Below are 17,766 nucleotides of genomic sequence, written 5' to 3'. Positions count from 1 at the left end.
CTGCTCGACAGGGTGGTTGTGATGATTAGATGAATCGATAATTAGAAGAGCTTTTTACGAAGTTACAAGCACATCCTAATTTGTTTTTTTGTAGCAGGCCAGTGATTTCATTGGGGAAATGTCTTCCCTGGGAGCTGTTCCCTCTGTCACTGATGATCTTAGAGCATTTCCCAGAGCAACCCAGGGTTAGCAGCTTGGTCCCACAGGCAGTGTATGAGCTCAGCCCTGCAGACTCCAAGGCCAGTTCACCATCCACAGCACTGCCCTGCCCATACTGATGGGTGGCAGGGGCACCAAAAAAAATGCTTTAGTTGTGCCCAGATGCCGTGAAGAATCATGGAGGCCAAAGTCATCCTCTGCCTTCAGGGTTTTCCGTGTAAGACACACAGTGATGACCAAAAGAAGAGTGATAATAAATATCAAAGCAGAAATAGACTGACAGATGCAGGCTCCTAATTGGGAGACAGAGCGGGCACTTGTTTTGTGTGCTCTCCAAGAGGGTGCCCTGTGAATCACAAGGGCTGCTTTCTGCCCCAGGGCAGGGCTGAATGGAGCAGGGGGGTGGCACAGAGGTGCTGGCTGGTAGTGTTGTCCAGTCTGCTCTTAGCTGAGGAGCCCCGGGGACTTCTCTGAATGTTGGTTTGGCAGAAGAGACCTTAGAGCTTGTTTTCATGGGATCATTGATTTAGAGCTGCACAGGGCTTTCAAGAGGTCATGGAGTCCAGCTCCCTCATGTTCTAGATGACGAGATGGAGGCCCAGAGTCCCGTAGCTTGTAGTAGCTGAGGTGGGGTTTGAATGCAGACCTCCCTGAGGCCTAAGTCAGGGCCCTCTCTACTTCCCCCATTGCCTTTCATGCTGTTTAAGCCATGGCATCACAGAACTGGGAGGGATTTGGTCTGATTCCTTTATCTTACAGTTGAGGAAACCAAGGCTCATTAGGTAACAAAATCACTGTCTCTGGAGTCAGAGGATCTGGGTTCAAATCCTGCCATTTGTGACTTACTACTTGAGTGACCTTGGGTAAGTCATTTCAGCTCCTTAGATCTCAATTTTTTTAATATGATATAAAAATAGAGAAGAAAGAAAAAAGAGAGAGAAAGTTGGACTCAGTGGCTTCTGAGGTCCCTCCTGCTCCAGACTTCTGACCCTGTGGCTGTTCAGGACTCTCCCAAAGTCCCAAACTCAAAGCCAGATTCTCTGGCTCCAAGTCTGTCACTCTCTCCTTTGATCTGTCAGGCTTAGATAGATTCCCTCAGGCCTAACAGGAGGGGATGATGGCGTTCATGGGTGCTAGTCTGGTTCTGTGCACATTTTCTGAAGGGAGACACGGTGACTTCTTTATCCAGAGGGATCATTCCTAGGCCCTCTGCTCAGTTCTCATCAGCCGGCAGATCTTCTACTTCTCTGGCCCCTTCATGCTGAGATGGCCTGTAGAGAGGCCCCAGAAGAGCTGGAGGCCACTGTCCTGGTTCATTTTGGGTGTCCTTTGAAACGTCTCTAAGGCCCTCTCTCCTTCTGTCCTCCTCTCTCTCTCTCTCTCTCTCTCTCTCTCTCTCAAACACACACACACACACTCGTGCGCACGCGCGTGCAACCCTGAATGGGTGAGCAGAGGTACTGGCTTATGCCTCCTCCTCTGTCCAGCCTGGCAGCCCCAGTGTCTAGTTGCTCGGCTGTATCTGTGGTAAGAGGAAGTGGGCAGGTACATGGCTCAGGCTCCAGAGGTTTAGCCAGGACCCTGACAGCCAGGGTAGCCCAGCTACAAGGGGTAAAAAGGGGCATTTCCCTCCATTGTTGCCCACAGAGCTCGCATGTCATTGGCCAGGTCGGAAGTAAGGAATGGGCTGTGTGCTTTTAAGGGGGAAGAAGAGCAGGCCCCCTTGGCCGGCTTTTTCTCCTCTGTCTCATGCCGCTTTATTGTTTCCTCCCTCCTCCCAGATGGTTTAAATGTTCTCTTTACACTTCCTGGTTATGAGAGTAATCTTGGTGCTGGGTGGGTTGTGTTTGTACTGGGGGGAGCGGGGGGGGGGGGGGGGGGGGGGGAGGAGAGGGGGCACTTGCACGAGCATGTGCACACACTCATACATAGGCTCATGGGGAAATGAGTCCTTCCTTGTTTCTTTGTCCCTGCCCTGGGGTGCAGGGGGATGGGGAATTTCTGACTGTCTTGGGGATTAAGTAATCTTGTGTGTTCCAGGTTCCTCTTGAGCTCTGGTTACAAATGTGATGGGGCTGGCAGACTGGATGCCAGGGGAAGATAAGACAGTGTGCATTCAAATACTGCAGCCCTAAGCCTGTTAGGAGAGAGAGTGATGGCCTCGTGGGGCCTGGAGCTGAGAAGTCCCAATGGCTGGATTATCTTGGAGAGCTGGGGGACCCTCCCCAGCAGACTCCATTCAGCCTCCAAACATCCCTGGGAAGAATCAGTCAATCAGCATGCACTTATTAAAGCGTTCATTTTGTGCCAAGCACAGAATAGTCTCAAGGAGCATCCATTCTAATGGAGGGGACAGAGGATAAATAAATAGGTGTGCCCAGTAGGTGGAAGGTAGTCTTCTAGGGCAAGGCGCTAGCCAGCTCAGGCTGGAAAGGGCCTCCTCTGGCAGGTAGAGTTTGAGCTGCAGAGGGAGGAGAGAGAGCATCCCGGACATGGGGACAGCAGAGAGACGGGGAACAGAGTGTTCTTTGTGAGAAACAGCAAGAGGTCAGCAGAGTATCTATTGTAGGGCAGGGAAAGAAAGGAAAGGGAAGGAAGGGAGGGAGGGAGGAAGGAAGGAAAGAAGGAGGAGGGAGGGAAAGGAAGGAAGGGAGGAGGAAAGGAGGGAGGGAGGAAGGAGGAAGGGAAGAAGGGAGGGAGGAGGGAGGGAGGGAAGGAAGGAAAGAAAGAAAGGAGGAGTAAGACAGGGAAGGAGGGAAGGAGGGAGGAGGAAAGAAGGGAGGGAGGGAAGGAAGGGGGGAGGAGGAAGGACTTTACAGATATTATATTATGTTATATATTAAGTGCTCTACAGTTATTAGCTCATTTGATTCTCAGCCTGGGTTTCAAGCCTGAAGCCATCCTTTTGCTTCTCTGACCCTCAATTGCTCCCCTTGTAAAATTGGGGAGGGAGATAATCCTAGCTCTTTCCCGCCTTGATGGGAATGCTGTGAGGGTAGAAGTGATATAATAGTTACAAGAGTGCTAGAAAACTTAAAAGATGCAGAGGAATCCTGTTATGGCCAATCAGTAGCTGCCTTGAAAGTCCCAAAGTGCACCCTGCCCCACTCGCCCACCTTGGGGAGGTCCACAGTGGGGTACATTGCACATATTTATAAACTTTTTCAATGTATTGATCAGTTATACTGAATTTTTCCTCTTTTTCTTTTTGTCTTTAAAGATATTATTTGTTATATAGGATTTCTCTCTGGGTGGTTGAGGGATACCAGGGGAAATTATGATGATGTTAAAAAAATGGTGGCGGTGGGGGACACATGAATAAAAACTTACTGTAAAAGAGAGAGGGGAGAGGGAGGGAGAGAGAGACAGAGAGACAGAGAGAGAGAGGGAGAGAGAGAGAGAGAATAAAGAAAAAAGAAATCTCAGGTATACTGGCCCAGCTGAGGGGTTCTCTCCGTGCTAGCTCAAAAGGGGAACAATGGAAGGCCCCTGGAGCCTCTGCTCCTGCTTCTTTTGGCCATCCCTCTGCTGTTGTCCAGAGTGACTAGCCTTGAGGCCTGCTCATGTGAACAGAAGCTGGACAGCCTCCACATCTTCCCCTTTCTCCCCCAGACAGGGGTGTCTATGAGGAACCAGGTCTTTTGGCTTCTTAGTGGTGCTGTGTGTGGAGATTGGTGAGAGCTTCTGTGGGGGTTTGGGTGGGGGGAGGGTGTCCATTCTCTCTTGTTCCCTATCCCTGCAGGTGGGTGGCAAAGCCTTCCCCACTCAGGTGGAGACTGAACTGAATCTGGAGACTTAGAATGCTAATTCCTCTTCTTGGCCCTTCCAATGAGTCACTGGGTAACTTGAGGGATTCTCTTCATTGGGGCCTGGGTAGTGGTTTCTTTCTTGTTCCCAAAAGAGAAACTAGCTCCAGCCCCTCCTCCCAAGATGTGTGGTCTTACATGAGCTCACAGAGGAGACCTTTGGTGATAAAAGAATATAGGCCCCATGGGCTTTGTGTGTGTGTGTCTGTGTGTGTGTCTGTGTGTGTATGTCTGTGTCTGTGTCTGTGTGTCTGTGTGTGTACTTACCATTGTCATTATAGGTTTAGAGGTGGAAGGGGGACCCCAAGGGTCACCCAGTATAATCCCTTCATTATATGGACAAAGGAACTTAGACTCAGAGAAGGAACTTATTTTCCCAAAGTCACACACTAATAGTAAGTGGGATCCAAACTGGAAGAGTCCCCAAAGGCTATCTGGTCCAACCTTCTCTTTTTATAAACAGGGAAACTCTGAGGCCTTGGAAAGGGGAGGGATTTGCTTGCATTTGGTCATAAATGGCGAAGCTAGAACTTGAATTCTAATTCTAAATTCATCCTTTCCTCTGTAGGAGGATACCTTGATGGGATAAACCCTGTTAGTCATAGGATCATAGATCATAGATCTATATCTATATCTATATATATATCTGTATCTGTGATATAGACATAGCTTAAAGGAACCTCAGAGGCTTTATCTCATCTTATACCACCAGTACCCCTCCCTGCCCCATTTTATGGGTTTGAAAAATGGAGTCCAATGAGGGGAAGTGGCTTGCTGGCCCAAGGTTACCCCAGGTATTAAATGGCTGATTTGGGATTTGAACTTGGATCTTTTGACTCCGAATTCCCTCTCATATGAAATGCTGATTGGTTAATTGACTGATAAATCCACTCTGGTATAATACCTTCCCTGATGTACATCGTAGGGATAAAGCTTATTATTATTCATTGGATCAGAAGTGTAGAGCTTAAAGGGATCTTAGTGGTCTTTGGGTGGAGGAAGACCTGAGTTCAAATCTGGCTTCAGATATTCACTAGCTGTGTGACCCTGGGTAAGTCATTGAACCTTGGTGTGCCTGAGCTTCCTCATCTGTAAAAGGGGGATCATCACCCCACCTACCTCCAGGATTGTTGTTAGGATCAAATGAGATGATATCTGTAAAACACCTAGCACAGTGCCTGGCACATAGTAGGTGCTCTATAAATGTTAGCTATTCATTAATATCAATTAATTAATAGAGTCAGGAAAACGAGTCTTTGTGAGTTCAAATCCAGCCTCAGACGCTTCCTAGCTGTATGACCCTGGGCAAGTCACTTAATTCTATTTGCCTCAGTTTCTTTATCTGTAAAATGAGCTGGGGAAGGAAATGGCAAACCACTCCAATATCTGTGCCAAGAAGACCCTGGTGGGGTCACAAAGAGTCAGACATGATTGAACAACAACAGCAAATTCAGCTCCTTCATTTTACAAATGAGGAACCTGAGTCCCAGGAAGGTCAAGTGACTTGTCCCCAAGTCATCCAGGCAGCAAACAGCTGACTCAAGATTCAAACCTGACCAGCTCCTCCACATTCAGCTTCCCTTCCTGTCTATCACACTAAATCCCTGCTCAAGGAGGTAAAGGTTGCCTGTTGTTGCTTTACTTTTTATGTTGCTTAGATAAGATTCTGGAAAACATCTCCCTGGGGATTGGGGAGGAACCTGGGTGAGTCATCTGTGGGAGCCTGGGGAAGCTGGAGGGACTTGGAACCTGAGCTCGTGCATTCTTGGAGTTGGGAGCCTGCTCAATTTTCTCTGCCCTGCAAAGGGGTTAAGAGTTAGAAGGGTCTCTCAGACAGGAAACAGGAACTTAGTGAAAGTGAAATTGGAGGACACAGACAGGAACCCCCTTAATGGTTGAATGAAGGCCAGATAGGCACCAGAGCATATTCACTGTGAGGGCGGGTAGGCCCAGGGGTGCAGGGCCTTCAGTGAAAAGTCAGATTGCCAGGGGCCTGGAGACAGAGATGACCTCGTAGAAAGGGTTGCAGTGAGGGCTTGGTGCCCGGCAGAGCCAATCTGTGTCTGGAGAACAGAGAGGGCAATGGGCCTGGTGTGCCAAAGCCTAGGCCTCAATCTTGGCCCTGCCACTGGTCTGAGCAAGTTGCTTCTCATCAATTCATCTCAGTTTTTTCTTCTGTAAAATGTAGATAATCATATTTATCGTTTCCTAACCTGAGGTCCATGAATTTAAAAAAAAATATAACTGTATTTGATAAATAATTGAATTGGTTTCTTTTGTAATTGTTTGTGTTTTATTTTATGTATTTAAAAACACTATCCTGAGCAAGAGTCCCTGGGTTTCATCAAAGGTGCCAGGAAGCAAAAAAAGAGATAAGGCCAGATGGACCCTCAAGACTCTCCCAGCTCTATCCACATGGGATCCCATGGTCCCTCCCCGCTTGGTGTTTCCTTCGTAGTTGCCACATTCATTACACCTCTAGCCCTTGACTTTCTGGGTTGTTGGAGGAAGACACATTGTAAATCTGAGTTATTCTTACCTGCCATTTGAGGCTTTTGCATTCTCTCTTGTTTTTTTTTTTCTCCTTTGTTTTCAAGTAAAAGTACTTTTTAAACTCTCCTACCTGAACCTTGTCTCAGCTACACTAAGGGGAGAGAAACATCAGCCCTGCATGGGTTAGGCAAAGAGGAAGGAGAGGAGAGGATCAAAGCTAGCACCAAGGTTCCAGACATGGGAGAGGGGATGAATGGTAAGGCCATAGAGAGAAGGCAGAAGGAGGAAGTGATTTTGGAGAAAGGTTAAAGGATGGGAGATTCTGAGCTGGAAGGGACCTTCTCCCAGCTTGGAATTCTGGGAAGAACCAGGGAGAGGTAGGCCAAATCAAGAGGGAAAGAGGAGGAGGAGGGGGATCTCGGTCCTGGCGTCAGCCTGTTGGATGGCAGAAGCACCTAACTCCGAGAGGCCTGAGACCTGGGGGCTGGTGCTGTCCCTGCCACTCACCAGCTCTAGGGCCCTGGGCAAGGTTTTGCCACTTGTCTGGGCCTCACTTGCATCCCCTTGTAAAATGAAGGAGTTGGACCAGATCAGATATTCTTAATTTTTTGTATCATAGACCCCTCTGGCAGTCTGGCAAAGCCTGGGGACTCCTTCTTAGAAAAAAATATTTTTAAGGAATATGCCAAATTTCACTGAGAGGATTGTGAAAATAAAAACTTTGTCCAAGTTCTTAGAGTCCCTGAAATCAGGGGTCTCTTGGGGTGGGGTGGGGGTGTCTGTGTATCCCCAAACCCCAGCACTAAATAAACCTAAAATCACTGCTCCCTAATTTCAGGGGATGCTATGATCCCTTCCCTCCTGGCATTTCCTTCACAGATGCCAAATCCCTTCTCACCTCCCTGCCTTTCCTTGTGCTATCTCCTCCTCTCTCTGATGTCCCATCACTTACTCTTTTTCTATCCAAATCCTGTTTCTTGGGCTCCACCTGAAGCCCCATGTCTCCCATTTAAGCTTTCCCAGATGGCTCCAGCCCACATCTCTTCCCCATTTCTGAGCCACAGTCCTTGGTGTCTGTACTGTGCACTGAAGTATATAGTAACGTACATTCTTCTACCAAAGACTCACTGTTCAAAGTTAGTCTTGCCTCCCCTTTTTGCCAGTTTTTGAGCCAGGCTACGATCCAGCCTCCATTTCCAGCCTTAGCTTAGCTCCTTGCTGCTGCCCAGTAATCCTTCTCCCCAGCTCTTATCTGTTCCCTGCCTCTTTCTCCATGGTGAGTCTCCTGAGTCTTTCCTTCTTTCCTTTACAACCAACCATTGTCTTGCTCCTCCCCAGACAGGAGCATCATCCCTGCTCTCTTCCCTCCCTCCAATCACAGCAGAGAGAGATCCCGTGCCTTCCCACCTCTGCTAGGACTTTGCTCTAGTACTCCAACATCCCCTGTCTTTCCCATATCTTTAATCTCTCTTTCTCTAGTCTCTCCTTCCTGTCTCCCTATATTTACGCCCAATGGAAAATAATGTCATTCGGTGAAACCTCAAGCTCTTCCAGCTCTCCTTATCTTTACTGCTGAAGTTTATCTCTATCTGAGGCCTCCATTTGTTTACTACTTGGTGAAGACCTTGTCAGTCAACAAGCATTTATTAAGTGCCTGCTGTGTGCTAGGTATTGTGTTAAGGACTGGGACTACAGAGAAAGGCCAAAAAAAAAAAAGATCCTGCTCTCAAGGAAGTCGTGTTCTAATTGGAGAGGCAATATAAAAACTGTACAAGGAAATCGTGTATGGGACAATAATCAGAGGGAAGAGCTGCTGGGAAAAGCTTCTTATAAAAGGTGAGATTTTATCTGGAACTTGAAGGAAGCCAGGAGGTGGAGATGAGGAAGGAGAGAGTTCCAGCCATGAGAGACAGCCAGTGCAAAGTCATTGAGTCAGGAGTGTCTTATTCAAAGGCCAGTCAGCCTGCCATGCTGTCTTGGATTTGAGTGTCCCTGGTTGGGTGCAGCCTTCTCCCTTGGATATCACACAATGACTTTACCTCTCTCTAATGCCCCTGGTCATGTGCTGTATGGCTTACAGTTAGTTATCTGTCATGATACCTTATCTCTCTGCAGAGGCTGGGAGCTCGATGATGGCACCATTTTGTAAGCTCCTACCGCTTAGCATCTCAGTGCTCTTGCACAATGTAGATGTTTAATAAATGTTAGTTGATGGCTGATTATAGATTGTTAAAATGTTTCAGAATAGAGACCCTGGCTTTCACTTACACTCTGTAGTGCTCAGCAGAGAGAGAGAGACAGAGATAGACAGAGACACACACACAAAGAGGAGAGAGAGAGAGACAGACAGACAGAAAGAGAAAAGGCGGGGGGGGGGGGGAAGGATGGATGGGAGAGAAAGAGAGGCACAGAGAGAGTGCCAGCCTGAGCCTGGAGTCAGGAAGGCCTGAGTTTGAATTCTGCCTCAGACATTCACTAGCCGCATGACCCTCTGCACATCACTTTACCTCTGTCTGCCTCAGTTTCTTCATCTGCAAAGCGGGGATAATAGCAGCACCTCCCTCCAGAGTTGTTGTGAGGATCAAGTGAGATCACAAATGTAAGGAATGCCTGGTCAGTGCTATGTAAATGTTAGCCATTGTCGTTATGAGCTATCATTCAGTTCCTGAGCCTCTCTGGTTCTCAGTTTCCTCGTCTGGAAAAGGAGGGGAATTGGACAAAGAATGACCTTTGAAGCTTTAAATCCATGACCCTGTGAAATAGCTAAGAAATGTCTGAAGTCAGCTTCCAACTCAGATCTTCTGACTCCACGCTCGGACCCTCGGTGGGTGCTGGTTGGCTAAGGCGTCAGAAGCATCAGGGAGGGAGATTGTGTTCTGCTCGTGCTCTTTACTTTCTAGAATCTTTCCTTCCTGCAGCTGGGAGTTTGGGGGGATCAGCCACTGGGTTGTTGTTTGTCCATTGAAGTGGACGTAACACCTCCCCTGGCAGAGCATGGGAGCTCTGGCTTTCACATTCAGACAAGTAGGAGAAAGAGAAGGAGACTTTGAGCCTAGAACTTTCTGCTGGGGAGGCCCGGCTAGGGTGAGGTCAGCAGCGTGCCGAACTTAGAATCCTAGAACCTAATGGAAGGCGTCTCGGGTCATCACATCCAGACTCCTGCCTGGTGCAGTGAGGATGCCTCTTGGGGAGGGCTGGGGGGAGGCACTATAGAAAGTTCTGGATTTGGAGACGGAGGTCCTGGGGTCAGATATTGGTTCTGCCACTTGGAGTGCTAACTTGGAGTGAGAGAACCGGGGTTTGAATCCTTGCTCATCACTTATGTGTATGAGTTGGAGTTAGGAAGGCCTGAGGTTACCTGCCTCAGACTTTGATACCAGGCAAGTCTCTTAACCTCTCTGGGCCTCAATTTAAAATGAGACTGGATGAAATGGCCTCTGATATCCATCCCAGCTCTAAATCTATGAATGAGCCTTCATTCTGTGCCCATGAATGAACCGCTCCTATAGCATGCCTGACAGATGGCCGTCTCACTTCTTCTTGGATTGCTTTCACTGACAGGGGAGTGTGCATATTCCCACAGCAAGGTTACTCAGTTGCTAGACAGCTTGTTAGAAAAGTCTTCCCTTTCTGTACGGCTGAAACCTGCGTCTGTGTAACATCGACCCACCTTGCCTAGTTCTCCCAAGCCGTGCACAATCAGTCTACTCCCATTTCCACGTGAGAAGCCTTCAGATCTCTGAAGGGACTTATGTTGCCCCTGACCAAGTCTTCTCTTTTCTAAGTTAATCACAATGCCAGGGAAAGCAGACAGAATTTGAGGCTTATAGGACCTGGATCCAGATCTTGGCTCAGCTATTTATTCCTTGAGGCCTCTTGGCCTCAGTTTCTTCATCTGTGAAATGAGTGGATTGGACTAGATCAGGGCTTCTTAAAAAATTTCCACTCGATTTGAGCAGCATTCCTTGGTGTTGCATGGCTGGAGGGCAATCTCAGTGCAGAGTGCCCCTGCTTTGTGTTCAGAACCAAGGCTGCAGTGAAGTTGCCTGATGCTTGCGTTGCCAGAAACACCTTGGATTCGTTACGTATTTGATTTTTAATTAATTTTTGATTGTTGCGCATTCAGGAAACTTTTACTGGTGACAGATTTTTCCCAGCCCCGTAAGAAGTGCTGGACCAGATGAACAGCTAAATGTCTTCTGGTTCTGAATCTGTGACCCCTCTGGGCCTCAGTTTCCTCATCTGTAAAATGAGGGGGTTGGACTAGAATTTTTGGATTCCTCATTCACAAAATGACAGAGTTGGACTTGACCTCTGAGATCCTATTGAGCTCTAACTTGAAAATCCTCTTATCCATTTCCAGTTGCCCCAACTGTTCCTCCTTCGATGTGGTTTCTAGACCCCTTACCATTGTGGATGTTCTCCTGTGCTCTTCTGAGGCAGTATATCATAATGGCAATGGAATGAAAATCAGGAAAGCCTGGGTTCAAATCCTGCCTCAGATACTCAGTAGCAAGTCATTTAACCTCCTTTCCCTCATCTGTCAAATGAGAAACTTGGACTCGATGGCCTGTAAGTTCCCTTCTAGCTCTAAATCTAGGACCCGGTGATCTTCCTACGTGTTCATGTGTGCCCTTTGGGAGTGGGAGCACAGCCCCTCGTGTGGGGAGCTCTCTACAGACAGGCCTTGTAAGCTGGAGCTCTCTTTCCATATTCCGGCATGATTGTCGCTCAGAGGGCTGCCATTGTGCTGGTTTAGTGGAGCTGTGAAAAGATCTGTCACCTGGAAAGCTGGTGATTTTGCAAGTAAGTTAAGGGAGGGTTTGAGGGAGAAGAAACTGCTCCCTCCCCCTTTTTTTGGAGGATATAATAAAATTTAAAGATAAGCTACTTGGTGACAATGCTGTCCCTTTTCTTCTCTCCCCTTTCTCATTTTCTTTTTCCTTTTCCAAGAAACAGAGCAGCCAGTTTCCACTCCTTGCTCCTTCCCCACCCTTAACCCCCCCTCCCCCCCCGCACCCACCCAGGCAAGCCACATGAGCAGGGAGGCCTCTGGAGACCAGCTGTCCTAGGAAAGTCTGTGTCTGAAGCATAAAGCAGATGGTTTGTGGGTGTCAGGAACCGCACCCACCCCACTCTCAATACCCATAGAATAAAGGGGAGCGCTGCTCTGATCTGGCTAATTCTGTGGGCCATTCTGGGTGATGACAGCTTGTCATTTGTTCCTGAGACTTCTGAATCTCTATTTGTGCTGGCCCCAGAGGGTCTTGGGTCAGGCATGCACATACCTGCCTGCTGGAAAGGGAGAATCATTGCATGGTGAAAAGAAAACACGATGAGCCTAAATGGGGGCAGTGTCACAGTGGTAGAGCAGTCCTCAGCTCTGGAGTCAGCAGCTCTGAGTTCAAAGCATCTCTCTCTTTTTTTTTCTTTAATATTTTTATTTAAAGTTTTGAGTTCCTAATTTTATCCTTCCCTCCCTCTCCTTTCCCCTCCCTGAGATGGTAAGCAATTAGATATAGGTTATACACGTGCAATTATGTAAAACATTTTTGTATTAATCATTTTGTACAAGAATACTTGAATAAAAGAAAAAAATTGGAGAAAGAAAAATGTTTCGGTATGTATTCAGTCAATCAGTTCTTTCTCTGGAGGCAGATAGTGTGCTTCATCATCAGTCCTTTGGAATTGTCTTGGATCATTACACTGTTGAGAGTAGCTAAGTCATTCACAGTTCTTCATCCAACAATGTTGCTGTTACTGTGTACAGCATTCTCCTGGTTCTGCTTACTTCACTTTGCATCAGTTCATGTAAGTCTTTCCAGGTTTTTCTGAACTCATTCTGTTTGTCATTTCTTAGCAAAATAACATTCCATTACAATCATATACCACAGCTTGTTTAACCATCCCCCAGTTGATGGGCATCCCTTCAATTTCCAATTCTGAGCCACCACAAAAAGAGCTGCTATAAATATTTTTGTACAAATAGATCCTTTTCTCTTTTGGGGGGGGATGTCTTTGTGATATAGACCTAGCAGTGGTATTGCTGGATCAAAGGGTATGCATAGTTCTATAGCCCCTTGGGCACAGTTTCAGATTGCTCTCCAGAATGGTTGGATCAGTTCACAACTCCACCAGCAGTACATTAGTATTTCAGTTTTTCCACTTCCCATCCAACACCCAATATTTTCTTTTTTTGTCACATTAGCCACCCTGATAGGTGTGAGGTGGTACCTCAGAGTTGTTTTATTTTGCGTTTGCCTGATCAGTAGTGATTTAGGGCATTTTTTCATATGACTATAGATAGATATGATTTCTTTGAAAACTGCGTGTTCATATCCTTTGACCATTTATCAGTTCTGGAATGACTTGTATTTTTATAAATTTGACTCAGTTCTTTATATATTTGAGAGATAAAGCCTTTAGCAGAGATACTTGTTGCAAACATTTTTCCCCCAGTTTTGCGCTTTCCTTATAATTTTGGTTGCATTAGTTTTGTTTGTGCAAAACCTTTTTAAATTTTATATAATCAAAACTATCTATTTTACAATTTTTAATGCTTTCTATATCTTCTTCGGTCCTAAATTCTTCCCTTATCCATAAATCTGACAGATAAACTATTACATGCTCTCTTTGATACTAGTAATTTGGTTTTCCTCTTTCCTTTTTTTAAATCAAATTAACCAATGGTTTATCTATTCTATTGTGGTTTTTTTTTCCATAAAACTAGATTCTAGTTTTATTTATTAGTTCAATGGTTTTCTTACTTTAAGTCAAATCCTATCTCTGATGCTAAATAGCAAGGGGATTTTGGGCAAGCCAGTTAAGTTTCCTGAGCCTCAGTTTCCCTATCTGTTGCACTAGGTGGCCTCTGAGGCCCCTTTTAGCTCTGAGGTGATGACCCTGTGAGTTATTTAACCTCTCTGGGCCTCAGTTTCCTCAGCTGTAAAATATGGGAGTTGGATTATATAGTCTCTGAGCTACCATCTGGCTTTGAAACCTCTGATCCTATTGGCCGGGCCACAGAGAAAGGGGTTGTTTGATCTCCACCTCCAGAGAGCCCAGCACTCCTCTCTCCATTGCTGGCAAAAGGGAGGCTGGGTTTATGAGGAGGAAGTTCCAGGCTAACCCTGCCATCCGCTAGAGTGGGAGGGGAAGGGGCCTCATGAAATACTGGGTGAGGTCCTCCCCAGAGGAAAGTGTGAACCCTGTTAAAAAAAAAAAAAAAAGAAAAAAACAAACAAGCCATTACAGCATTCCTGGTAGGGCACTGCCCAGTGACTGCAGCCTGCAGGCTGGCTTCCAGATGGAGTCCATGGGTGCCCGATCTTGGCCCCTGTCCCAGCATCCGGCAGGTCCCAGCATGCCGGGTTTCTTTGCCATGTGAGCTGAGCATGGCCTGTTGGGGCCTGTGACAGCCCCACCCAAGGATAAATCAAGCTTCAGGCCCAATGTAGTGGGCACAGTGCCCCCCCTTGTCTGGGCAAGACCCTGGCAAAGGATGTCCCCCCCCAGTCCCTCCCATCCCTATGGGGATAGATAGTCTAATAATAACAACTCACATTTAGAGGAAAGGCAGCAAGACTTAATGAAGAGAGAGCTGGCTTAGAACTTGGGTTCAAGTGCTGTCTATGTGACCCTAGGCAAGTCCCTTAATTAATCTCTCAATGACTAAGTTAGAAGTTGCTAAGGAGGTGCTACCTTGCATTAGTGGATGGAGTTTCCTCACTAGACCTTTCCTATAGCAATGAAATCACAGATCCATTAAAAAAAAATCCTCACATTTATATACATGCTTTAAAGTTTCTGAGAGACAATGTGGTCTTAGTCAACAGGGCACCAGACTTGTAGTCTGAAGGACCTAGGTTCAAATCCTGCCCCGACTCTTATTAGCTGTATGACTCTGGACTGGTCATGTTACCAGCTGTACTTCATTCTCCTTATTTGTAAATTGAGGACTCATTGGCATCTGAGGTCCTTTCTGAGCTTTAGATCTACATCCTCTGAAGACCTGGGGTCCATTCTGCTTCTGACACTGCCTCTGTGACCACAGGCAAATTGCTGCACCTCCCTGGGCTCAGGTAACCCTTTGTGACTCTGGAGCCAGAGGCCTTGGGTTCAAATCTTATCTCTGGTGCTTCCTAGCTAGCTATATGACCCTGGGTAAGTCAGTTCACTTTCCTGAGAATGAATATCCCCACCTTTGTGACTAAAAGTACTGACAGATTATAATATCTATTAATGGAGAGAGCTTTGACCTGGAATCATAAGGTCCTGAGTTCAAATTTGGCCTCATACACTTACTGGCTGTGTGATCCTGAGCAAGTCACTTAAGCTCTGCCTGCCTCAGTTTACTCATCTGTGAAATGGGGGATAAAAATAGTACCCGCCTCCCAGGGTTATTGTGAGGATCAAATGTGATGATACTTATAAAGCACTTTGCTGCAAACTTTAAAGTGCAGTTAATGATTTATATTAATTATTAATTAATCTATTAATTAAACATAATTAACAAATACAAATAAATTTATTAATAATTAATTATATTATTATATGATATATTGTTATCATTGGAAGGAGTCCCCCCGGGTCCTTGACATGTTAATGTATTTGAGGTTTATTGCAGGTTTTCTTCACATCGCCCCCATGAGGTAGAGAGCGTAAGCACGTTTGTCACCATTTTATGGAAGAGGAAACTGAGGCTCAGAATTTAAGGAGTTTGTTTGCCCGAGGTCACAGACTCCTGAAATCTGGACGTAGGTCTCCTCGCCCCAAGCTCTCCCCACGTTCTTGATGAATTCTCTTTGGGTTTTCTCACTCCGGCCCTGTCTTCTCTCCCTTCCTGCTCACAGCCCATGAAGCCCCTCAAGGCCACGGCCACCACCTCCCAGCCTGTGCTCACCATCCAGCAGATCGAGACCATTTTCTACAAGATCCAGGACATCTATGAGATCCACAAGGAGTTCTACGACAACCTCTGCCCCAAGGTGCAGCAGTGGGACAGCGAGGTCACCTTGGGCCACCTCTTCCAGAAGCTGGTAAGTACCCAGGCTTCCCTCAAGGCTGGGGATGTGCTGCGACGTGGACGACCATCCACCATGAGGCCGGGGGTGCGCTAGGGTGCGGATGACCGTCCACCATGAGGCCGGGGGTGCGCTAGGGTGCGGATGACCGTCCACCATGAGGCCGGGGGTGCGCTAGGGTGCAGATGACCGTCCACCATGAGGCTGGGGGTGCACTAGGGTGCGGATGACTGTGTGCCGCAAAGCTTCAGCCGGACGAGGGTGTGCAGGTGCTGCCAGGAGAGCAGGGCCACCAGCACCAGGCAGAGGGGACTTGGGGGCAGTGGTTTTCAGGGGAAAGAGGAGCCACAAAGGACTAGTCATCCTCCAAAGTTCCCAGCCCTCCCTCAGTTTAGCTCTTTGGGGGGACCGTCTTCCAGCTCCTGGGAAGAAGGCCTCGCTTTTGTCGTAAGATTTAAAACCGGAAGGATCCTCTGAGACCGTCTAGTCCAACTCCCTCATTTTACAGGTGAGGAAACTGAGGTTCAGAGAGGCCTAAGTAATTTGTCCAGTATCACACAAGGAATTAGGATCACACAGCCAGTATGTGTTGGAGGCAAGATTTGAGCCCAAGTCTTCCTGACCCCGAGGCTGACTCTTTGTCCACTCTACCATCGCTTCTCCAAAGACCTCTTACAGCTTTGAAGTCCTTGCTAAGCCCCTTCCTCGCCTCCTCCCCCCGGCATGGCCTGCATCCCTTGCCATCCCCTCTTTGATGGCATTCTAGCTGGGCAGACCCATCATGATCCTCTGCCTGGATTTTTTCCCAAGGAATAAATTGTGCACAGAGAGAGACAGGGAAGGAGAAGGAGAGAGACAGACAGACAGACGGACGAACAAGGAGGGAGATTCAGAGACAGAGAGTGGGCTCCACGTTGTTGGCTTTTCAAGGAACCAAGTGAGAGCCTACAGTGACCATGGGATTCCTGGCAGCCAGAAGGATCAGGACCCCGGAGAGGGGAGCCCCAAGGACCCCTATATATGTCCCCAGTTTGCCCTGAGCAGTGAAATCAAGTGGAGACATGTGACAGGAGAACAGGAATTCAGTTACCTACAGATAAACTGGGAATATCCTGAAACCAAGAACAAGCCAAGACAGGAAGTGGTAGAAAAAGGATTTGAACCCAGGGCCTCTGACTTGAGATTCTATTGCACCACTCTGCCAAGGAAGGATTTTTTTTTTTTCCCAAGGAAGGATTTTTAAAAAAACTGAACTAGTGGTTTAATCTTAACTGAACAGCTATCTTTCAACTTGAAATAATAGAGCACTGCTGGGTGCACACAAAGGTTAAGTGACTTGCCCAGGGTCACCTAGCCAGTACGTGTCTAAGGAAGGACTTGAACTCAGGTGTTTGCCCTCAAAGTCACTCTCTCTCCACTATACCAGGGGTCAGCAAACTATGGCCCCCAGGCTGCCTGTTTTTGTCCCATTCTTAGTTTGCAAGCCATACAAAGATGGGCAGCTGCCCTTCACTGGGGAATCACAGGCTCATCAAATCATACATGGGGAGTGGGAAGAACCCTCTAGTCCAACGTTCTCATTTTTCAGATAAGAAAATGAAGGCTAGGTGACTCACCTAAGGCATACGGGTCGTGCCAGAGCCATTGGGAGGAAGCACAGGCTAGTTTTCTTCTGCTGCTAAAGAAGGTTCTTAAGCATAGATACCAAGACTGACCTTGACCTTGAAGGAGGCAGCACAGACTCTTCCAGGGCCTCCACTGGGGCAAACTGGAGGCTGAGGTCCTCCTCTTCTTACAGCCCGACACCCAGGGCTTACAGGACCAGGTGGGGGCCTCCCCAGCAGCCTCCACCGTGTGACTGTCCCGTGTGTTTCCTGATCCTGTCCTCAGTAAAATGACCACCTGTGTGGTCTGTAGGCTGTGACCCTCCGTGACCTCAGCCTAATTCAGTGAAAACACGCTCTGATCCAGAACAAGAGTCCCTGCCCCCCAGGTGCTCACCTATTGGGGGGGACTAAACATACCAAAAAAACTTAATGCCAAATATATGTTGTTGTTTAATTGCGCCTGACTCTTTGTGACCCCATCTGGGGATTTCTTGGCAAAGATAATGGAGTGGTTGGCCGTGTCCTTCTCCAGCTCATTTTACTAATGAGGAAACTGAGGCAAACAGATTTAAGTTAACTTGCCCGGAGTCACACAGCCAGTAAGTATCTGAGGCTGGATTTGAATTCAGGTCTCCCTGACACCAGGCCCGGTGCTCTATCCACTATGCCACCTAGCCA

At 47.3% G+C, this 17,766-nt stretch overlaps 1 protein-coding gene across 4 annotated transcripts in view; it reads left to right on the top strand.

Moving 5' to 3' along the window:
* ABR (ABR activator of RhoGEF and GTPase) overlaps positions 1-17,766 on the top strand; it is a 294,763-nt gene that overhangs the window by 167,868 nt on the left and 109,129 nt on the right. For all 4 annotated transcript variants that reach the window (XM_036766139.1, XM_036766142.1, XM_036766140.1 and 1 more), the window contains one exon: positions 15,311-15,496. In XM_036766139.1, the coding sequence (XP_036622034.1) occupies positions 15,311-15,496 (186 nt within the window). The remainder of the gene's footprint in view (positions 1-15,310; positions 15,497-17,766) is intronic.

This window comes from Trichosurus vulpecula, chromosome 7 (assembly GCF_011100635.1).
Source record: "Trichosurus vulpecula isolate mTriVul1 chromosome 7, mTriVul1.pri, whole genome shotgun sequence".
Lineage (NCBI taxonomy): Eukaryota > Metazoa > Chordata > Mammalia > Diprotodontia > Phalangeridae > Trichosurus > Trichosurus vulpecula.
Note: the sequence above shows the minus strand (reverse complement) of the source record. Positions and strands in the feature narration are given on the sequence as shown.